The 24427-nt window shown below is 45.1% G+C and overlaps 1 protein-coding gene across 1 annotated transcript; it reads left to right on the forward strand.

Moving 5' to 3' along the window:
• Window positions 1-8414: 8414 nt before the first annotated feature.
• LOC110528537 (NACHT, LRR and PYD domains-containing protein 12) lies at window positions 8415-24417 on the forward strand. The gene is made up of 12 exons (XM_021610651.2): window positions 8415-8528; window positions 9951-10066; window positions 15849-15988; window positions 16173-16307; window positions 16877-16906; window positions 17470-19234; window positions 19535-19708; window positions 20362-20523; window positions 20607-20780; window positions 21895-22059; window positions 22217-22266; window positions 22437-24417. Exons 2-12 carry the CDS (start codon window positions 10056-10058, stop codon window positions 23084-23086), a joined length of 3456 nt encoding a protein of 1151 aa, XP_021466326.1. The 5' UTR covers window positions 8415-8528; window positions 9951-10055; the 3' UTR covers window positions 23087-24417.
• Window positions 24418-24427: the final 10 nt, after the last annotated feature.

The following is a 24427-nucleotide window of genomic DNA, read 5'->3' on the forward strand; positions in this document are numbered from 1 at the left end:
GCAAAATTATTCAGCCCCCTTAAGTTAATACTTTGTAGCGCCACCTTTTGCTGCGATTACAGCTGTAAGTCGCTTCGGGTATGTCTCTATCAGTTTTGCACATCGAGAGACTGACATTTCTTCCCATTCCTCCTTGCAAAACAGCTCGAGCTCAGTGAGGTTGGATGGAGAGCATTTGTGAACAGCAGTTTTCAGTTCTTTCCACAGATTCTCGATTGGATTCAGGTCTGGACTTTGACTTGGCCATTCTAACACCTGGATATGTTTCTTTTTGAACCATTCCATTGTAGATTTTGCTTTATGTTTTGGATCATTGTCTTGTTGGAAGACAAATCTCCGTCCCAGTCTCAGGTCTTTTGCAGACTCCATCAGGTTTTCTTCCAGAATGGTCCTGTATTTGGCTCCATCCATCTTCCCATCAATTTTAACCATCTTCCCTGTCCCTGCTGAAGAAAAGCAGGCCCAAACCACGATGCTGCCACCACCATGTTTGACAGTGGGGATGGTGTGTTCAGCTGTGTTGCTTTTACGCCAAACATAACGTTTTGCATTGTTGCCAAAAAGTTCAATTTTGGTTTCATCTGACCAGAGCACCTTCTTCCACATGTTTGGTGTGTCTCCCAGGTGGCTTGTGGCAAACATTAAACAACACTTTATATGGATATCTTTAAGAAATGGCTTTCTTCTTGCCACTCTTCCATAAAGGCCAGATTTGTGCAATATACGACTGATTGTTGTCCTATGGACAGAGTCTCCCACCTCAGCTGTAGATCTCTGCAGTTCATCCAGAGTGATCATGGGCCTCTTGGCTGCATCTCTGATCAGTCTTCTCCTTGAATGAGCTGAAAGTTTAGAGGGACGGCCAGGTCTTGGTAGATTTGCAGTGGTCTGATACTCCTTCCATTTCAATATTATCGCTTGCACAGTGCTCCTTGGGATGTTTAAAGCTTGGGAAATCTTTTTGTATCCAAATCCGGCTTTAAACTTCTTCACAACAGTATCTCGGACCTGCCTGGTGTGTTCCTTGTTCTTCATGATGCTCTCTGCGCTTTTAACGGACCTCTGAGACTATCACAGTGCAGGTGCATTTATACGGAGACTTGATTACACACAGGTGGATTGTATTTATCATCATTAGTCATTTAGGCCAACATTGGATCATTCAGAGATCCTCACTGAACTTCTGGAGAGAGTTTGCTGCACTGAAAGTAAAGGGGCTGAATAATTTTGCACGCCCAATTTTTCAGTTTTTGATTTGTTAAAAAAGTTTGAAATATCCAATAAATGTCGTTCCACTTCATGATTGTGTCCCACTTGTTGTTGATTCTTCACAAAAAAATACAGTTTTATATCTTTATGTTTGAAGCCTGAAATGTGGCAAAAGGTCGCAAAGTTCAAGGGGGCCGAATACTTTCGCAAGGCACTGTACATAGGTGTATAGAGGCCCATTATCAGCAACCATCACTCCTGTGTTCCAATGGCATGTTGTGTTAGCTAATCCAAGTTTATAATTTTAAAAGGCTAGTTGATCATTAGAAAACCCTTTGCAATTATGTTAGCACAGCTGAAAACTGTTGTGCTGTTTAAAGAAGTAATAAAACTGGCCTTCTTTAGACTAGTTGAGTATCTGGAGCATCAGCATTTGTGGGTTCGATTACAGACTCAAAATGGCCCACTTTTCCCATTGAAAAAGTATTCAGACCCGTTACTCAGTACTTTGTTGAAGCAACTATGGCAGTGATTACAGCCTCAAATCTTCTTGGGTATGACACTACAAGCTTGGCACACCTGTATCTGTGGAGTTTCTCCCATTCTTCTCCGCAGATCCTCTCAACCTCTGTCAGGTTGGATGCGGAGCATTGCTGCACAGCTTTTTTCAGGTCTCTCCAGAGATGTTTGATCAGGTTCATGTCCGGGCTCTGGCTGGGCCACTCAAGGACATTCAAAGACTTGGCTGTGCGCTTCGGGTCGTAGTCCTGTTGGAAGGTGAACCTTCACCCCAGTCTGAAGTCCTGAGAACTCTGGAGCAGGTTTTCACCAAGGATCTCTCTGTACTGTGCTCTGTTCATCTTTCCCTCGATCTTGATTAGTCTCCCATTCCCTGCTTCTGAAAAACATCCCCACAGCATAATTCTGTCACCACCATGCTTTACCGTAGGGATGGTGCCAGGTTTCCTCCAGATGTGACGCTTGGTATTCAGGCCAAAGAGTTCAATCTTGGTTTCATCCGACCAGAGAATCTTGTTTTTCATGGTCTGAGAGTCATGAGGTGCCTTTTGGCAAACTCCAAGCAGGCTGTCATGTGCCTTTTACTGAGGAGTGGCTTCCGTCTGGCCGCTCTACCATAAAGGCCTGATTGGTGGAGTGTTGCAAAGATGGTTTTCCTTCTGGAAGGTTTTTCTATCTCCACAGAGGAACTCTAGAGCTCTGGCAGAGTGAACATTGGGTTCTTGGTCACCTCCCTGACCAAGGTCCTTCTCCCCCAATTGCTCAGTTTGGATGGGCGGCCAGCTCTAGGAAGAGTCTTGGTGGTCCAAACTTCTTCCATTTAGGAATGATGGAGATCACTGTGTTCTTGGGGACCTTCAATGCTGCAGAAACGTTTTGATACCCTTCCCCAGATCTGTGACTCGATACAATCCTGTCTCGGAGCTCTTCGGACAATTATTTTGATCCAATGGCTTGGTTTTTGCTCTGACATGCACTGTCAAGTGTGGGACCATATATGGACCACATATTATTTAGACTGCTGTTTGCCTTTCCAAATCATGTCCAATCAATTGAATTTACCATAGGTAGACTCCAATCAAGTTGTAGAAACATCTCAAGGATGTTCAATGGAAACAGGATGCACCTGAGCTCAATTTCGAATCTCATAGCAAAGTGCCTGAATACTTATGTAAATAGGTTATTTATGGGGTATCATTATGGGATATTGCGTGTAGATTTGAGGAATTGATTGTATTTAATCCATTTTAGAATAAGACTGTAATGTAACAAAATATGTGTCATTTAATTCTTAAAAAGCTATAGAAAAATCTTCCAGCATTTGACAGGTTCTTCTAGCAAGCTCAAAGAGTTTTACCTCTCCAAAAATTCATGGCTCTTTTAAACCCTCCATTTCTCTTTCTGCTAACTCATTGAGGCTAACACCTGCTTCGATGATGCATTCAGTGGTTAACACCTTATGCAGCCATCGCTCAGAATGTGCTTTCTCAGCACCCACCTTTCCTCGCCTAGACAGGATGTTTGCTTTCACAGGATGCCTGCCTTGACAGGATGCCTCCTTCTGGCTGTTCTGACTTTCTGGAATTCATACATTTTTAAACATAATTTAAAAAAAAAAAGTAACATTCCCTACTTCACTCCAATATAATCTCACTCTATGCTCAAACATTTTTGCGTGTTCTTTCTTACATTATTAGCCCAGAATTGTTTTTGTGTTATTAAATGCAGCCGGAAATAACTTTTAGATATCAAAGCGGTGATAACTCACCAGCATTACGATCAGGAATACTACTTTCCTGAATTCGATCCTTTGTTCGTACCCCCCAGGGCAATTTAATTGAACCCAGAGGCTGCTCCAAGATGCCGGCGGCGGAGAAGAGGTATTCGGAGTGGACTTCTAGTCCGACTCAGGAGACATGCACACCATCCACCGCTTCTGAGTATATTACTTGCTAATGTTCAGTCTCTGGACAATAAAGTAGATATGCTCAGGGCGAGGATCTCCTTCCAGAGCGACATCAGGGACAGTAACATACTCTGTTTCACGGAATCATGGCTCTCTCCGGATAGACCTTCCCCGTCCATACAGCCAGCTGGGTTCTTAGTACATTGCGCAGACAGGAATAAAGAACTCTCCAGGAAGAAGAAAGGCGAGGTGCATGTTTCATGATTAAATACTCATGGTGTGATTGTGGTAACGTACAGAAACTGAAGTCCTTTTGTTCACCCAACCTAGAGTACCTCACAATCAAATGCCGACCATATTACCTCCCAAGAGAATTCTCTTCGGTTGTAGTCACAGCCGTGTATATTCCCCCTCAAGCCGATACCACGACGGCCATGAAGGAACTACACTGGACTTTGTGCAAACTGGAAACCACATATACTGAGGCCGCATTTTATTGTAGCTGGGGATTTTAACAAAGCAAATTTGAGGAAAACGCAACCGAAGTTATATCAACACATTGACTGTAGAACTCGTGCTGCTAAAATACTCGACCACCGCTTCTCCAACTTCCACAAGGCCCTCCCCCCCTCCCTTTGACAAATCAGATCATGACTCCATTTTGCTCATCCCTTCCTATAGGCAGAAACTCAAACAGGAAGTACCCGTGCTAAGGTCTATTCAAAGCTGGTCTGACCAATCGAAATCCATGCTTCAAGATTGTTTTGATCCCGCGGACTGGGATATGTTCCAGGTAGCCTCTGGGAATAACATCGACGTATACACTGACACGGTGACTAAGTTCATCAGGAAGTGTATAGCGGATGTTGTTCCCACTGTGACTACCCAGAAACCGTGGATAGATGGCAGCATTTGCACAAAACTGAAAGCGCGACCCACTGCATTTAACCATGGCTAGGTGACTGGGAATATGGTTGAATACAAACAGTGTAGTTATTCCCTCCATAAGATGTCAGTACAGAGACAATGTGGAGTCTCAATTCAACGACTCAGGCACGAGACGTATATGGCAGGGTCTACAGACAATCACAGATTACAAAGGGAAAACCAGCCACGTCGTGGACACCGACGTCTTGCTCCCGGACAAGCTAAACACCTTCCTTGCTCGCTTTGAGGATAACACAGTGCCACCGAGGCGGCCCGCTCCCAAAGACTGTCGGCTCTCGTTCTCCACGGTCGACGTGAGTAAGACATTTAAACGTGTTAACCCACGCAAGGTTGCCGGCCCAAACGCCATCCCTAGCCTCGTCCTCAGAGTTTGCACAGACCAGTTGGCTGGAGTGTTTAAGGACATATTCAATCTCTCCCTATCCCAGTCTGCTGCCCCACTTGCTTCAAGATGCCCACCATTGTTCCTGTACCAAAGAAAGCAAACGTAACTGAACTAAATGACTTTCGCCCCGTAGCACTCACTTCTATCATCATGAAGTGCTTTGAGAGGCTAGTTAAGGATCATATCACTTCTGCCTTACCTGACACCTTAGACCAACTTCAATTTGCATACCGGCCAAATAAATCCACAGAAGATGCAATCGCCATTGCACTGCACACTGCCCAATCACATCTGGACAAGAGGAATACCTATGTAAGAATGCTGTTCATTGACTATAGCTCAGCCTTCAACACCCTAGTACCCTCCAAGCTCATCATTAAGCTCGGGGCCTTGGGTATTAGCCCCGCCCTGTGCAACTGGGGCCTTGGGTATTAGCCCCGCCCTGTGCAACTGGGTCCTGGACTTCCTGACGGGCCGCTCCAGGTGGTGAAGTTAGTAAACAATACCTCCACTTCGCTGACCCTCAACACAGAGGCCCCTCAAAGGTGTGTGCTCAGAATGTGAATGCGTTGGGACTGCTTTCTGTTCTTCTTTAAACAGCTTTATTTTGGCATACAAGCACCTTGGTTTCTCACATTCAACACAGTTGATGGTGGCTTTCACCTTTGCACTGATCATGGCAGCACTCCTTTTTACATGTTCTATATTTCTCGTCAGAGAAGGCCTATCCTTGTCAGTGGTGTCCAAGCTGTACAGATAATCAAATGTCTGGTACTCACGTCTGTCTGAAGTCAATGTTTGATCGGGCACAAACCTTAATTTCTTAAACTGTTCTTCTGGCAAGCATGAAGGATTCATTAAGCAGTACCAGCATGGATCTTCTCCCTCACATTTATTGATCTGTACCATGTATAGTGACATTTTGAAATGTATGTCCTGGAATTGCTTGTACTGTTCCTTGTCAAGGCCTTTTCTGCTGAGGTCATGCATCATGTCAACTTTTGTATCAATGATGTTGAATTGTTGTGAAATATTGGCAATTTCTTCCTGTGTTGTGGGCTGATGTACTTCTATGTGTGTTCCTTTCCAGGCACTCAAACCGACCAATCACAAGAGCTGCAACAGGATGCATACGCTTTTCAAAAGCCTCTTTCATATCTGGTTGTTTGGTGGCTGCTTCATGTAGGCTTGTCATTGTGCCTCACTTCTTCACACGCTTCTCATTTGATTCTTCCATCTTCTAACTAGCCAGGGCTGTTCCCTGAAACCCCAAGTTTAGAAGGGAATTAATTATCTTGGCAGAGTTGGCCCAGCTGTCACCTGATGCTGTTCTACAAGCGATAAGCATGTCAAGATCCAGTTGAACAAACAGGAGTGTGTGGAATGCTTGAACAGAGGCATAAGTTCTGTGGTCTGGCCCACCATCAGATCGAATGATCAAGATTGACTTGTTGAGAGACACATCTTCACTGTAGTTCTCTCCTCTGAGGATGCTGAGATTTTCAACTGTGTGTCGAAGGTGGCTGGATGGCTGGAAAACCTTGTCCTTGACAGTGACATGAACGTTCCCATCATAGAATGAACTAGATGGAGATGCTGGGATCAACATGATAGATGGTACAAGTCTACTGATGTGGTAACCATGGTCGGCAGCTGCTAGAACTGGCCCACTCACAAGAGCAATGCTTGGGTGTAAACTGCAGTCTTATCCACTCTATTGATGGGATTTTAGTTTCTTGTGGAAGCCGCTTTTCCACTGCGTCAAGCAAATCCTCAACTGATATAGCAAAAAAGGTAAGTACAAGTACTCCCCATGTCTGCGATCGTTGACCTGAGCTGTGAATTCGTTAAAATACTTCTGTACTTCCTCCCAAAGGGGCTGGAATGAGGATTGTGGTCAGTACCCCCCCAAAGGTGAAAACTCCCGGCCGCAAACCTGAACCTATAGGGGAGGGTCCGGGTGGGTATCTACCCTCAGTGGCGGCTCTGGTTCGGGACGTAGCCCCCGCTCCCTGCGCTGATCCCTCCGCTTCTGTGGAACCGGACCGCGAATCATCGCCGGAGGCTCTGAACTGGGAACCACCGCTGGAGGCTCCGGACTGCAGATCGTCGCCGGTGGCTCTGGACTGGGAGCCCCCGCTGGAGGCACTGGACTGCAGCTCATTGCTGAAGACTGCGGACCATCGCTGGAGGCTCCGGACTGCGGACCGTCGCTGGAGGCTCCGGACTGGGGACAGTCGCTGGAGGCTCCTTGCCCTGGATTTTCACTGCAGGCTACGGGCCATGGATCATCACTGGAGGCTTCGTGTCATGGATCATAACTACAAGCTCCATGCCATGGATCATCACTGGAGGCTTGGTGCCATGGATCATCACTACAGGCTCCGGGCCATGGATTATCACTGGAGGCTTCGTATGTGGAGCCGGAACAGGTCTCACAGGACTGGCTGGACGCCCACTTTCGCCCGGCAAATGAGGGGCGCTAGCACAGAGCGCACCGGCCTGTGAATGCTCACTGGAGACACCTTGCACATCACGGTGCCTGACCAGTCACACGCTCCCCACGGTAAGCACAGGGAGTTGGCTCAGATCTAAATCCTGACACCACCAATCACCCCGTGTCCCCCCAAAACATTTTTTGGGGGCTGCCTCTCGGGCTCCCGTTGTTGTCGCCGTTCCTCTAATTCCTCATATCTTCGTCGTTCCGCTCTTGCTGCTTCTATCTCCTCCCTTGGACAGCGATACTCTCCAGCCTGCGCCCATAGTCCTTTTCCATCCAGGATCTCCTCCCATGTCCACTCGTCCTTTTTACCACGCTGCTTGGTCCTTTGGTGGTGGGTAGTTCTGTAACATCTCATGTTGGAAGGCATGGACAAAACGCAGCGTCGTAAGTGTTCATGATTCTTTATTACTCAAAAACATAAAAATGCTCTCTCAGGTCAGGGTGTGACAGTACCCCCCCCCCCCCCCCCCGCAAATTAGTGTGCGCGTGCCAATGGTAATGTACTTTGCAGGACATGCTAGCTGTTCTTGGCGGCGCACCATCACTTCAAATGCATTCCATCTTGGTGTTAACGGTTGGCCTAGACTACTGGTAGTACCGGTAAAATGTAAATTATGAATCTCAAGTCACCCTACAGCTGACACACTTCGATTTCATCAATAATTTTGACTTCAATTTGGTTGTCCAAAATACTATCAGTCTTTGCTGATGAATGCCCTGATCTCTGGACAGTGAATTGGTTCAATGACATTGTTGTTTCGTCTCTTAATCACTTTTAATATATCTGAAAATGATGCATTAACCATGAATTTAACCGACTGTTTGTTTATAATTCATCTTTGCTCGGCCTTATTATCTATTTCACTTGCTTTGGCAATGTAAATAGAGAGAGAGAGAGAGAGAAAATAAATGCAGATTTGCGCTTGTAAGGACGGACTGTTGATAAGTACAGTCAATATCAACCTGACAATAACTGAAACCAAAAGTCAGACTCAGGAGGTCTTGGGTGTAATAAGAAGGAAGAAAATCGCACATCATAACCATCAAACGAACAGAGGGTAAGCAGAACAGACCAGATGATATCACTATACATTTCCAGTTGGTTAGTTTTTGTTTTCTTAAAAGGGAAAATGTTTGGTTTTATATTACAGGATTCACTATGACCTAGGCAACGAAGTTGTGGGCACATACTGTTGTGGCGGGTTGGACTGGAATGTGCTTTGGGGATTACTTATTGGCCCAGTAATGCATTTCATTGTTGTCCACATGATATAGTAATACCTCTACTCTGATGTAAAGTATTACTGCTCCAGACGTCACGGCTTAGGAATTGTTCAACTGTTTTCTGTGATGCATTTGGCTACTCACCACTGTGGCTAATGATTGACAGAAGTTTTACAGTAACCAAGTTATTTATCAGGAAGAGACATATAAACCTCAACATATCCAGACAGATTGGTATTTGTGCAATGAGACTGATCAGAAAACATTTATTTTTTAGAGTAAACAATTGTACAGTTAATAAAGGACAAATCAAATAGAGAATAACACAATAATGTTTTTTTTATACAACACTTGTTTTCAGTGTGGGTCTCAGGCTTTCATGCTGCCCACTTGACAAAACTAGAAATATTGGTATGGCTGCATACCAACCGTCAACATGACGTTAATAGCATGTGGCTAGACTGTGCACGTACCTCTCTTTAGGCCAGGCCAGTCGAACAAAGTGTTCTTTTATCACATGTCCATGTTATGTAAGATATCCGTAGATAACACATACCTAGAGAATGCAGTTTAAGATAGTGCCGTGTTCCAGGCCGACTGGATTGCGGACGCCTAGCTGCCAGATCTCACAACGCATGGATTGGTATTTAACATATCAGCTAACCACATCTTATGATATAGCAATCTGATGCCCATTGTTTAATGCAATGTAATGCTTGAAATGTAGTTTGTCTGGAACGTGACTATTATAAAAACAGTGGTGGCGTTGTGAGATCTGGCAGGCATCTTAAATATAGTCAGCCTGGGATGTGCACAGCACTAATGACTGTATAAGTGCTGCCCTTTTAGAGAAAAACAACATATTTGTTCACCAAACTGATAGAACAAAAGCAAAGGGCACAGCTCCACTGCATCAAAACTAGTTTTATTTACACCTGTGTTTGTCCCACTGTGTGTAAGAAATAATAAAATAAAGATCTCACTGCTCCGGACCGAAACGTTGCTGCTATGGATTTATTCTGTAAATAGAAAGTGAGTTCTGAAAAGAGCAAAATTGCGCCCTTTAGTTCTGAAGTAATAATAGGAGTAGATAAAGATAAATAAATTGGTTATGAGTCTCAGTTTTACAGAGTTTCGTTCTCATCTGGTGGCCATGCTAACGTGCATGTTTCAGCTTGTCAACATGACACACTCCCTTATAGACCTTCTGGGTGTCCTGGAGATGAGTTGGTTCAGGTTTTTCTGTGACTCTGTAGGACTTCCCACCCATCCCAAGAGGCGTGACAGACATTGTTGAAAAGATGTTGAAGGTCTACCATGATGAAGGATCCAACTCCATGTGCTGAGTAAAATCCGCTGTAATGGAACACAGGTGGGTTTTTGTCCTATGGGTATTGAAGAAGAGGGGGATACATGGGCTTATACACATGTTTATTCTACCTCCCAACAATACAACACCCTGCGTGTGGACGCCTGTCATGAAAATAAACAATGACTTCCTATTAATGGTATTGATTGCTAAACACTCGTGCTGGCTCAGCAGGCAGTTTCGCCACAGCAGAGGGATGGCACAAGCTTTCTTAATTGGTCGTTCTTCCTGTTTTTTTTATTTGTTTCAGTCTTTTATGTTGCGTCAACATCCCTCAATGAAGCCATAACGACATGTGACAGACACATGACACTCACACACAAAGCTATGTTTTTGTGAAATTCCAGAATTTTTGGACTGTACAAATGCTTGAACATTAAAAATCCTATTTCCCTAACCTTAAACCTAACCCTAAATCTAACCCTAACCCTAACCTTAATCCCAAAAACCTAAAATTAACCCTAAAGCTTAAAATAGCATTTGAACAAATTCAGGACCTGAAAAATGTCCTGACTTGTTTTCTTACCTTTTCAGGACATTAGGGTGAAATGTTAGGACAATGAGGTCCTGATAATGTAGGAAAACAAGTACACACACACAAACACACTGAATAGCTCTTCTCTCTCGCTCAGCAATGAGTGGAGCTGGAGGGAAGGTCTGAACGAGCATCAGTGTCATGTACTGTCATGTTGTGTCTTGTCTCTGTCCTTTCCCTTCACCCTGTCTCCCTCTGCTGGTCGTTGTTAGGTTACCTTTTCTCCTCCTCTTTCCCCCAGCTGTACCTTGTCTCCTCCTAACTACCCATTCACCCCGTTTCCCACCTGTTCCCTTTTTCCCTCTGATTAGGTCCCTATATCTCTCTCTGTTTTTGTTCCTGTCCTTGTCGGATTCTTGTTTGTTGTGTTTCATGCCTGAACCAGACTGTCGTCATGTTTGCTGTAACCTTGTCTTGTCCTGTCGGAATCTGCCGGTCCGTCTGAGCCTACCTATGTTTGGTAATTAAAGAAGCTCTGTCTAAGTTAATTCGCTTTTGGGTCCTCATTCACGCACCGTAACAGAAGAATCCGACCAAGAATGGACCCAGCGACTTCGGATCCTCTCCACTCAGCCGTCGGGATCCAGGGAGCGATGCTAGGCAGACACGAGCAGGAAGTGTCTGCTGCTCGACATGCCGTTGAGACCCTGGCCACCCAAGTCTCCAACCTCACAGAACAGGTTCACCATCTCCGCCTCGATCCACCGGCCACTCCCAGGGCTTTCGAATCTCCGGAGACCAGAATCAATAACCCGCCGTGTTACTCTGGGGAGCCCACTGAATGCCGCTCGTTCCTCACCCAGTGTGATATTGTGTTTTCTCTCCAGCCCAACACTTACTCCAGGAGCACTGCTCGTGTCGCCTACGTCATATCTCTCCTTATTGGACGGGCTCGTGAGTGGGGCACGGCAATCTGGGAGGCAAGGGCTGAGTGTACTAACCAGTATCAGGACTTTAAGGAGGAGATGATACGGGTTTTTGATCGATCTGTTTTTGGGGAGGAGGCTTCCAGGGCCCTGTCTTCCCTATGTCAAGGCAATCGATCCATAACAGACTACTCTATTGAGTTTCGCACTCTTGCTGTCTCCAGTGGCTGGAACGAGCCGGCCTTGCTCGCTCGTCTTCTGGAGGGTCTCCGCGCAGAGGTAAAGGATGAGATTCTCTCCCGGGAGGTTCCTTCCAGCGTGGATTCCTTGATTGAACTCGCTATTCGCATTGAGCGACGGGTTGATCTTCGTCACCGAGCTCGTGGAAAGGAGCTCGCGCTCTCCGTCGCCCCCCTCTCCGCATCACTACCATCTTCCTCTGCCGGCTCGGGTGCTGAGCCCATGCAGCTGGGAGGTATCCGCATCTCGACTAAGGAGAGGGAACGGAGAATCACCAACCGCCTCTGTCTCTATTGCGGTTCCGCTGGTCATTTTGTCACTTCATGTCCAGTAAAAGGCCAGAGCTCGTCAGTAAGCGGAGGGCTACTGGTGAGCGCTACTACTCCTGTCTCTCCTTCAAGATCCTGCACTACCTTGTCGGTCCATCTACGCTGGACCGGTTCGTCAGCTTCCTGCAGTGCCTTAATAGACTCTGGGGCGGAGGGCTGTTTTATGGACGAGACCTGGGCTCGGGAACATGACATTCCTCTCAGACAGTTAAAGGAGCCCACGGCCTTGTTCGCCCTGGATGGTAGTCCTCTCCCCAGGATTCAGCGTGAGACGCTACCTTTAACCCTCACTGTTTCTGGTAATCATAGTGAAACCATTTCTTTTTTAATTTTTCGTTCACCTTTTACACCTGTTGTTTTGGGCCATCCCTGGCTAGTTTGTCATAATCCTTCCATTAATTGGTCTAGTAATTCTATCCTCTCCTGGAACGTCTCTTGTCATGTGAAATGTTTAATGTCTGCTATCCCTCCTGTTTCCTCTGTCTCTTCTTCACAGGAGGAGCCTGGTGATTTGACAGGGGTGCCGGAGGAATATCACGATCTGCGCACGGTGTTCAGTCGGTCCAGGGCCACCTCTCTTCCTCCACACCGGTCGTATGATTGTAGTATTGATCTCCTTCCGGGAACCACCCCCCCCCCGGGGTAGACTATACTCTCTGTCGGCTCCCGAACGTAAGGCTCTCGAAGATTATTTGTCTGTAGCTCTTGACGCCGGTACCATAGTCCCCTCCTCCTCTCCCGCCGGAGTGGGGTTTTTTTTTGTCAAGAAGAAGGACGGGTCTCTGCGCCCCTGCATAGATTATCGGGGGCTGAATGACATAACAGTGAAGAATCGTTATCCGCTTCCTCTTATGTCTTCAGCCTTCGAGATCCTGCAGGGAGCCAGGTTTTTCACTAAGTTGGACCTTCGTAACGCTTACCATCTCGTGCGCATCAGGGAGGGGGACGAGTGGAAGACGGCGTTTAACACTCCGTTAGGGCACTTTGAATACCGGGTTCTTCCTTTCGGCCTCGCTAACGCTCCAGCTGTCTTTCAGGCATTAGTCAATGATGTCCTGAGAGACATGCTGAACATCTTTGTTTTCGTTTACCTTGACGATATCCTGATTTTTTCACCGTCACTCCAGATTCATGTTCAGCACGTTCGACGTGTCCTCCAGCGCCTTTTAGAGAATTGTCTTTTTGTGAAGGCTGAGAAGTGCACTTTTCATGCCTCCTCCGTCACATTTCTCGGTTCTGTTATTTCCGCTGAAGGCATTAAGATGGATCCCGCTAAGGTCCAAGCTGTCATTGATTGGCCCGTCCCTAAGTCACGCGTCGAGCTGCAGCGCTTTCTCGGCTTCGCGAACTTCTATCGTCGTTTCATCCGTAATTTCGGTCAGGTGGCAGCTCCTCTCACAGCCCTTACTTCTGTCAAGACGTGCTTTAAGTGGTCCGTTTCCGCCCAGGGAGCTTTTGATCTCCTCAAGAATCGTTTTACATCCGCTCCTATCCTTGTTACACCTGACGTCTCTAGACAGTTCGTTGTCGAGGTTGACGCGTCAGAGGTGGGCGTGGGAGCCATTCTTTCTCAGCGCTCCCTCTCTGACGACAAGGTCCACCCATGCGCGTATTTTTCTCATCGCCTGTCGCCGTCGGAACGTAACTATGATGTGGGTAACCGCGAACTGCTCGCCATCCGGTTAGCCCTAGGCGAATGGCGACAGTGGTTGGAGGGGGCGACCGTTCCTTTTGTCGTTTGGACTGACCATAGGAACCTTGAGTACATCCCTTCTGCCAAACGACTTAATGCGCGTCAGGCGCGTTGGGCGCTGTTTTTCGCTCGTTTCGAGTTCGTGATTTCTTATCGTCCGGGCTCTAAGAACACCAAGCCTGATGCTTTGTCTCGTCTCTTCAGTTCTTCAGTAGCCTCCACTGACCCCGAGGGGATTCTCCCTGAGGGGCGTGTTGTCGGGTTGACTGTCTGGGGAATTGAGAGGCAGGTAAAACAAGCGCTCACTCACACTCCGTCGCCGCGCGCTTGTCCTAGGAACCTTCTTTTCGTTCCCGTTCCTACTCGTCTGGCCGTTCTTCAGTGGGCTCACTCTGCCAAGTTAGCCGGCCACCCTGGCGTTCGGGGTACGCTTGCTTCCATTCGCCAGCGTTTTTGGTGGCCCACCCGGGAGCATGACACGCGTCGTTTCGTGGCTGCTTGTTCGGTCTGCGCGCAGACTAAGTCCGGTAACTCTCCTCCTGCCGGCCGTCTCAGGCCGCTTCCTATTCCCTCTCGACCGTGGTCTCACATCGCCTTAGATTTTGTCACCGGACTGCCTTCGTCAGCGGGGAAGACTGTTATTCTTACGGTTGTCGATAGGTTCTCTAAGGCGGCTCATTTCATTCCCCTTGCTAAGCTTCCTTCTGCTAAAGAGACGGCACAAATCATCATCGAGAATGTTTTCAGAATTCATGGCCTTCCGTCAGACGTCGTTTCGGACAGAGGTCCGCAATTCACGTCTCAATTTTGGAGGGAGTTTTGCCGTTTGATTGGGGCTTCCGTCAGTCTCTCTTCCGGCTTTCACCCCCAGTCTAACGGTCAAGCAGAACGGGCCAATCAGACTATTGGTCGCATCTTACGCAGTCTTTCTTTTCGTAACCCTGCGTCTTGGTCAGAACAGCTCCCCTGGGCAGAATACGCCCACAACTCGCTTCCTTCGTCTGCGACCGGGCTATCTCCTTTTCAGAGTAGCCTCGGGTACCAGCCTCCGCTGTTCTCATCTCAGTTCGCCGAGTCCAGCGTCCCCTCCGCTCAGGCTTTTGTCCAACGTTGCGAGCGCACCTGGAAGAGGGTCAGGTCTGCACTTTGCCGTTATAGGACGCAGACTGTGAGGGCTGCTAATAAGCGTAGAACTAAGAGTCCTAGATATTGTCGCGGTCAGAGAGTTTGGCTCTCCACTCAGAACCTTCCCCTTAAGACGGCTTCTCGCAAGTTGACCCCGCGGTTCATTGGTCCGTTCCGTATTTCTCGGGTCATTAATCCTGTCGCAGTTCGACTTCTTCTTCTTCCGCGATACCTTCGTCGCGTCCACCCGGTCTTCCATGTCTCCTGCATCAAGCCCGTCCTTCGCGCCCCCGCTCGTCTTCCCCCCCCCCCCCCCCCATCCTTGTCGAGGGCGCACCCATCTACAGGGTCCGTAGAATTTTGGACATGCGTCCTCGGGGCCGTGGTCACCAGTACCTCGTAGATTGGGAGGGGTACGGTCCTGAGGAGAGGAGTTGGGTTCCCTCTCGGGACGTGCTGGACCGTGCGCTGATCGAGGATTTCCTCCGTTGCCGCCAGGTTTCCTCCTCGAGTGCGCCAGGAGGCGCTCGGTGAGTGGGGGGGTACTGTCATGTACTGTCATGTTGTGTCTTGTCTCTGTCCTTTCCCTTCCCCCTGTCTCCCTCTGCTGGTCGTTGTTAGGTTACCTTTTCTCCTCCTCTTTCCCCCAGCTGTACCTTGTCTCCTCCTAACTACCCATTCACCCCGTTTCCCACCTGTTCCCTTTTTCCCTCTGATTAGGTCCCTATATCTCTCTCTGTTTTTGTTCCTGTCCTTGTCGGATTCTTGTTTGTTGTGTTTCATGCCTGAACCAGACTGTCGTCATGTTTGCTGTAACCTTGTCTTGTCCTGTCGGAATCTGCCGGTCCGTCTGAGCCTACCTATGTTTGGTAATTAAAGAAGCTCTGTCTAAGTTAATTCGCTTTTGGGTCCTCATTCACGCACCGTAACATCAGTCCAGCTGTTCAGTGTGTGAGCAGGGGCTGAGAGACCCCGTCTCTTTTAACTGTGGACACAGAGTGTGCAGACAGTGCATCGGCAGCTACAGGGACCAGCCTGCTCCATCAGGAGACCCTGGCTGCCCCGAGTGTGGAAAGAGATCCAGAACACATTCTGAACCGAACCTACTACAACAACATGTTATTAGACACCAAGAAAGTAAGACACATTTATGAAAATAATGATTATTTTTCCGATTTATTTGTAAGAAAAAGTATCCTTATAATGTTTAAGGCTCAAAATGATTGACCAAGTACATTTGGATCTACGTGCAATTAGAATGTTCACCACCAATTTTCAAGTCACTATGCCAATGTTGTTCTGTTTGATTGTCAATTAACAGAAGACCAGCATGTTGAGGAGCATAGAGTAGTTTCTATCCCAACCTCCATTAGAGCGCAGGATGGAAGCACTATCATCGCCCCATTCATCTACAACTCTACTGTAAGAGACATCATCATCACTGTGCCAAAAACAGGTGAACACTTTATCATTCTCACACAGTTGATGTCTGTATGAACAGATACCGGTTTTAGTGAAACATCTCAGGTCAGATGTTATGTTGTGTTGTGTTGTGCAGACCTGGGATAACTATAGTTTTAACTATGCTTTGTGGAAAGTAACTATTTTCCCTGGGGAACAAATAGTTACTTTGGAGGTGACTACAACTATTGGAATACCGTATTTGTCAGCCATCAAATACATTTTTTTTCTTCAAATAACTTGCATATAATCAAATACTTTCAAATATTATTTGGTTTTCTGAGAGTTATTCAAAATACGTTCAGATATGATTAGTTTTTTTGAGACCTGTATTTGAATATCGAAGAAAAAAGTTGCCTTTAAGTTGAAACTCTATGTAAACTATATTTGACTACCTTACAGTAAGTATTTGAAAAGTTGGTATTTACAACTATTCTCTGCCCAGGTCAGATGGTAGCTGATGTGTTGTCATACGGTTGATTTACTTACTCCAGGATTCCTTAAATTCATATTCAGAACTGTAGGATTCCTACAATAATTATTGTTTTTCTTTATTATTTCTAGAAGCCCCACATAGCTGTTCCACACAACAAGGGTAAGGCATCAAACATTGTATTTCTTGTAATTCTATCTACTGCCTATTCTCCATCAAGTGTTGCTACTGTTCTATATACTACTAAAGTAAGGCCCTATACACTTTATTGTGCACATTCAATTTCCTGACACCTTATATCAATGATGATTGTCCTCTTTAGGAATAGAATGGTGGACTACTTTAACTCAGTCTCTGTCTTTTCTCTCTTTTGTTTCTCCAGTGAGTTGAGCATCAGTTCATTACGCCTGCCCCAGGCGTACCATACGACCTGGTATTTGACAGCACAAAAAAACAACACCACAGATTTAGGCATTTTCCCCAGATCTAATTCATTCAACTCAGCATAAATATATTTTGATCTGGTGTTAATTCAAAATGGTGATATAAGTTTGAATCTCAGAATCAGTTGGCTGGAGCAATATACTCCACATGAATGTTTGTTCTGAGACTTTGAGTGGCTTCTGAGTGACAGAGTAAACTTATTCAAAAGAGGGTTACAATAAGAGTAAGGTGCTTTACTTCATAACTTGAACTTCATGTTTTTGTTTACATTTCATTCTAGCGAATGATATTCTCAAGACATACAAAGCCAGTCTGAGGAAGAAGTTTGCATTGGTGTTAGAAGGCACTGCAGTAGATCAAACTCCCCTTAATAGGATTTACACACAGCTCTACATCACACAGGGAGAGTGTGAAGGGGTTAATAAAGAACATGAGGTTCGGCAGATTGAATATACATCCAGGAGAAAAACATCACCAGACACCCCTATCGACTGTAATAACATTTTTAAACAATCACATGGAGAAGAGGAACGCATAAGGACTGTGCTGACGAAGGGCATCGCTGGAATCGGAAAAACGGTCTCAGTGAAAAAGTTCATCGTCGACTGGGCAGAAGGACAAGCCAATCAAGATGTAGATTTCATATTTGTGCTTCCTTTCAGAGAGCTGAATCTGATTAAAAAACAATGCAGTCTTCATGGACTTTTAAATGGCTTTCACCCTGAACTTTCTGAGATAGAAGATGTAAAGAACTACACTGATGGTGAAGTTCTGTTCATCTTTGATGGTCTGGATGAAAGCAGACTTCCCTTGGATTTCCAAAACAACGAGACACTGTTTGATATGACACAGATCTCATCAGTAGACGAGTTGCTGACTAACCTCATCAAGGGGACTCTGTGTCCCAAAGCGCTCCTCTGGATAACCTCCAGACCAGCAGCAGCAAATCAGATTCCCCGCGACTTGGTCAGCCGGATTTCAGAAGTACGAGGATTCACTGACACGCAGAGAGAAGAATACTTTAAGAAGAGATTCGGTGAAGGGAAACTAGCCAACAAAATCATAACACATGTAAAGACATCAAGGAGCCTCCACATCATGTGCCACATACCAGTCTTCTGTTGGATCACTGCAAAGGTTCTAGAGGATGTGTTTTGTAAACAGAGAAATGAGAGAGGAGAGATCCTTACAACTCTGACTGAGATGTACGCTCGCCTCATGGTCATTCAGATAAACCTGGCAAATGAAAAGTATCAAGGGCAGAATGAGAGGGATAGACAGAAGATCTTGGCATCAAAGAAAATCTTCATTTTGAACCTGGCACGATTAGCATTTGAACAGCTGCAAGAGGGCAATATCATATTCGACGAGGAAGACCTGAGAAACTGTGGGATTGATGTTAGTGAAGCCTCAACATACTCAGAGTTTTGCACAGAATTCCTGAAAGAAGAGTGTGGGTTGTATTCAAAGGTGTACTGCTTTGTGCACCTGACCTTTCAGGAGTTCCTTGCTGCACTGCATGTCTTTCACTGCTGTGTGAGCAACAACATCAAGGCCCTTGAGTCTTTCCTGGAGAATACTTCTGCAGCGCTTCCCTTGCATGAGTTGCTGAAGATGATGGTGGACAAAGCCATGAATAGTCTAAATGGACACCTGGACCTATTCCTCCGCTTCCTTGTTGGCATAACACTGGATTCCAATCAGAGATTGTTGCAAGGCCTACTGCCAAAGACAAAGATCAGCTCAGAGACTGTTGAGGAGATTAGAAAATACCTCAAGAATCCTGGTGCACATCATGTGTCACCTGAAAGGTACATCAACCTTTTCCTCTGTTTGACTGAGATGAAGGACAATTCAGTTCAGGAGAACGTTCAGAAGTTCCTTGAGTCTGGAGAAGAACTGTCACCTGCTGACTGCTCAGCACTGGCCTATGTGCTTCTGATGTCAGAGGAGGTGCAGGATGAGTTTGACTTGGTGAAATACAACACATCAGAGGAGGGGCATGACAGACTGCTCCCAGCTGTAAGAAACTGCAGAAAGGCAATGTAAGGCTTCAGTCAATACTAATCTCACACATACCAGAAAATGATGAAATCTGAATAATTCTAGCCCACATTTTTCATAATATGTATGTATGCTGAGAGACCTAATAGCCCTAACCATTTGTGTGCGTTTGCTTTCATTTCACTTATATATCTATATTTTTTTATCAGAACAACAGGTTGCATGAGATCAAGTTATTATGAACCAATCCTACTCAGCAGACACCAAATAAAATAGGATTTAACAGTTTGCCATGGCCTGCACAACATCAGACTGAAATGATATGTTCTCTGTTTCTGCAGACTGTCTGGCTGTACTCTTTCAAATCAGGTCTGTGACACACTGGCCTCCGTTCTCCAATCTGCATACTCACCTCTGAGAGAGTTGGACCTGAGGAACAGTGAGCTGTTTGATGATGGAGAGTTTATACTTTTTGCTGGACTGGAGGATCCACACTGCAAACTGGAGACACTGAGGTCAGTACATTTGGAGACATCTTTATATCACCAAATCAAATTGTATTTGACACATGCGCCGAATGCAACAGGTGTAGACCTTACAGTGAAATGCTGAATTACAAGCCCTTAACCTACAATGCTTTAAGAAGTTTTAAGAAAACCAGAAACTGTAACATTGTTGGATTGTTTTGTTAAAGACATAGTTTGGAACTTTATCTACTTCCCCAGAGTCAGATAATCTTGTGAATACCATTTATATGACTGTACAGTGTAAAGGAAGTTAGAGGCCAATGCTAACTACAGTAGCATTTGCTTGCCCTAAAGCTAGTTTCAATTGCGCTAACGCAAGTTAGCAATTGCGCTAACGCAAGTTGGCAACGTCCATCACACTGAACACAGAGACATAAAAATGGTTTACACAAGTTCAACTGACTCTTGGGAAGTAGATAAAGGGCATCGTTGCCAATATCCCAAACAATCCCTTTGAGGTTAATTTTCAGAGCAAGCTCTAATGCATTCTGTTTTCGTTGATCATAATTAGCATTAAGATCATCTTAAAAGTACATTGGTAGAAAATGGACGAACAATAATCTTAATGCTAAAGATGATCTTTATGTTTTTGGGAAGTTCATCCCAGCCTGTTTCAATGGTATGTTCTCACATCTTTATAGACTTACTGGCTGTGGCATCACAGGGGAGTCTTGTGAAATATTGGTCTCTCTTAACTTATCTCTTATTGAGTTGGACCTGAGTTACAACAGACTGAAGGATTATGGAGTGAAGCTGCTTGCTGCTGGATTGTTGAGCCTACACTGTAAACTGGAAAAACTGAGGTCAGTCAATACTTTGTGATTTTCCTCTTTTTATGGCTACTTGTTGCCTAGTATGTTGTAATATTATTATTTCTTTCATTTAGGCTGAATCGATGTTGTCTGACAGAAGACTGTTGTGAAGAGTTGGCCATAGCTCTCAGCTCAACCTCCTCTCACCTGAGAGAGCTGGACCTGAGTCACAATGACCTGCAGGATTCAGGAGTGAAGTTGCTCTCTGCTGGACTAGGCCATCAAAACTGTAGACTAGAGATACTGAGGTCAGTATTTACGAACATACTGTACATTACTATGGCTTGGATTCAATCAGATTGAGCGTTAACCAGCGTCAGCCAGCGTTGGAGGTGTAACTGCAGTATGAGGTGACATATCAGTGAGCAGCTGCACTTTTGTGTCACAAACCAGTCCCTTTCTTATATCCCTACTGTGTTAGATGTTCAAAATGGCGCTAGAAAGTGTCGGCTCTATCGATGTTAGAAATAATGACTCTCCAATGTCAAACCATTGATGTGAGGCTAATGCATGTTTTCATGTTCATTTAGATGGGGGATTTATGCATCAGTCTAATTTGAGTGTTTGTAATGCGGCTGCATGGGATTTGTCGGATTATAGTCAGGTGTGGTTTCGTTGTATCCAATGGCAGTGTCTGTGATCAGGTAACACAACGAGCTGCTTGTGGATTTGACAGCTCTAACGCAGTTCCACCTTTGACACCTCCAAAACAAAGCTATGCGTATGTCATTCTGATGTCATCTAGCCCTAGATCATAAAAACACGTTACTGTCTTTCTTGCTCTAACACTTGTCTTTCCTCACTTGCTCTGATTTCTCTGATAGACGTTTTAGAAAGTTTATACTTACAATGACTGTGATATGTGGTTCTCTTACCTACACTACCCTATTTGAATGCACTGGCTGGATAAGCGTGTCTGTGTCATGCCCTGACCTTAGAGATCCTTTATTCTCTATTTTGGTTAGGGTGGGCATTCTAGTTTATTTATTTCTAGGTTGGCTTGGTATGGTTCCCAATCAGAGACAGCTGTCTATCGTTGTCTCTGATTGGGGATCATATTTAGGCAGCCTTTTCCAACCTGTTTGGTGTGGGATCTTGTTTATGTATTATTGCTTGTGTGCACTGCATAGCGTCACGTTCGTTTTTGTTCTTTATTGTTTTGGTGAGTTTCATGAATTAAACATGTGGAACTCTATGCACGCTGTGCCTTGGTCCATTTATTCATTAGACGATCATGACAGTCTGCTAAATAACCAACATGTAGATGTAAATGCTTTAACAGTAGTGTATCTCTGAAAAGATAGTTCAGCTCTCACCAGCCTCAGTCATGTTGTAAAAGCCCAAATTGTTTTTTTTCTGCAGGCTGTCATTCTGTAAAGTCACAGAGGAAGGCTGTGCTGTTCTGGCTTCAGCTCTGTGGTCAAACCCCTCCCACCTGAGAGAGTTGGACCTGAGCTTCAATCACCCAGGAGACTCAGGCGTGAAGCTTCTTTCTGCTAAACTGGACGAGGCCCATTGTAATCTCAAGTTAGTGCAGTAAATCTGTGCCAATCTTTTCATTTGTATGCATATTTCTCTCCTATTTGAACCACAAGATTGAATTCTGACCTTCAGTAATTCCAATGGCAACACTTTACTTGATTCCTTGTCACTCACTCACTCACTCTCTGTTCCTCTGCCACAGTGTGGACCATAATGAAGAGATCTGGATAGAACCACAGCTGCTTAAGCAGTGTATGTATGTTTCTTTGTTTTAACATCTCATCTATTTTGGTCAATGTACTAAAATAACACATTCATTATTCCTCTAAATGTAGTGGAGGTAAGACACTTTAGTGATGAGGTAGTTCAGATCCCACCCGTGGGTTGATCCAGCTTATTTCCCCTCCTCTTTTCATCCACAGATGCCTGTGAGCCCGCTCTAGACCTAAACACAGTAAGCAGACTCCTATCACTGTCTCAAGGAAACAGACAGGTGACAGGGGTTCGACAGCAGCAGCTGTATCCTGACCACCCCGAGAGATTTGACTGTCCACAGGTGCTGTGTACAGAGGGTCTGAGTGGGCGCCATTACTGGGAGGCAGAGGGGAGTGGCCACTTGACTGTCATAGGAGTGGCATATAAAGGAATCAGCAGAAAAGGAAATGGTCGTGTCTGTAAGCTTGGATCCAATGGCAATTCCTGGTGTCTTGCCTGCTCCAAGTACCATGACTCTGCCGACTACAATAATGAAACCACTAAAATAACCTCCCCTCCAAAGCTATCTGAGCAAAACAAGAGAGTAGGAGTGTTTTTGGACCATCCTGCTGGAACTGTGTCCTTCTATGAGGTCTCCTCTGACACAATGACCCACCTTTACACTTTTCAGACCACATTCACTGAGCCCCTCTATCCAGCGTTTGGAATCCAGAGTACAAACTCCTCAGTGTCTTTTGGGGTTGCCAGTAATCCTGTAAAGGCTAAGAGGCCATCGGTGGAAGAATTTCAAGAAATGGGTGGTATTTCCTTAATTGGAGGAGTTCTTCATAAAGATCTTTTCCATTACAGAAACTGAAGAAGCACAAATGTTTCTCTATTGCTAATTTGACACAATGATTGTGGTAGATGTTTCAATTGTAAGGTGACCCTGAAGAAATCACAACATTTACAAAAGGGAAAAACGTCTGCATTGTGAATTTTAGTTTTCTTGCAAGTGAAAAAACAACAGCACTACAGCACAGAGAAAGAGGATAAAAACGTGAAAGTCAACGTGAAAATGTGTTGATTACAACAAGATTTAAGAGCACGTTAAACCTTACAGCTTTAGGAAAATACCACCTACGTAACATAGTAGCTGCTGTAGGGCACAGCTGGATTGAATAGGTGTAAGTTTCAGGTATAAATGACTTAATGCTAGAAGTAGAGGAATATTGTTGAGATCTAATTTCCAAGAGTATGTACAGTATTTACCTTTCACCCACTGTTACCGGACAGAGCCACTATCCTCTATGTTCTCTTCTGTTAAATAATAAGGTTCCTTGTTTGGATATTAAAATATGTCCCATCTAGGCTACTTTCGCTGAGTTTACACAGGCAGCCCAATTTTAATATTTTGACCAATCAGAACATTGCCAGTAATTGGACAAATGATTAGAATTGGACTGCCTTTGTAAACTTAGCCTAAGGCTCTGTGTTTTAAACTAGCTTAAATCTTGTTAGAAATTATGCTCTAATGCTTTATTAAAGCTGTTTTTAAACATCATTTTATAAAACTTTATTAGCTTATTATTCCTATTGTTTCCGGATAGTATCAGGTACAGGTAAATGCCGAAATAAAGGGAACACCAACATACACCAACAGCTTCAATGCACTTTGGCATAGATTCTAGTGTAACTCTATTGGAGGGATGAGACACCATTCTTCCACAAGAAATTCCATAATTTGATGTTTTGTTGATGGTGGTGGAAAACCCTGTCTCAAGGCCCCGCTCCAGAATCTCCCATAAGTGTTCAATTGGGTTGAGATCTGGTGACTAAAAAAGCCATGGCATATGGTTTAAATCATTTTCATGCTCATCAAACCATTCAGTGACCACTCATGCCCTGTGGATGGGAGCATTGTCATTCTATGGGGGCAGAGCCATAGTAGCCAAAATAATGGCCTGCCCAGCATTTTTATACATGACCCTAAGCATGATGGGATGTTATTTGCTTAATTAACTTAGGAACCACACCTGTACGGAAGCACCTGCTTTCAATATACTTTGTATACCACATTTTCTCAATTGTTTTCATTATTTTGGCAGTTATCGCTATGTTTTCACAATCCCAATGTAACTTCTGTCCTTCACATTAGAGACCTTTGGCTCCATCTGCTGGCTTCTGGAAAATAAAGCATATCCAAAACAATTATGTG

This window comes from Oncorhynchus mykiss, chromosome 7 (genome assembly GCF_013265735.2).
Source record: "Oncorhynchus mykiss isolate Arlee chromosome 7, USDA_OmykA_1.1, whole genome shotgun sequence".
Lineage (NCBI taxonomy): Eukaryota > Metazoa > Chordata > Actinopteri > Salmoniformes > Salmonidae > Oncorhynchus > Oncorhynchus mykiss.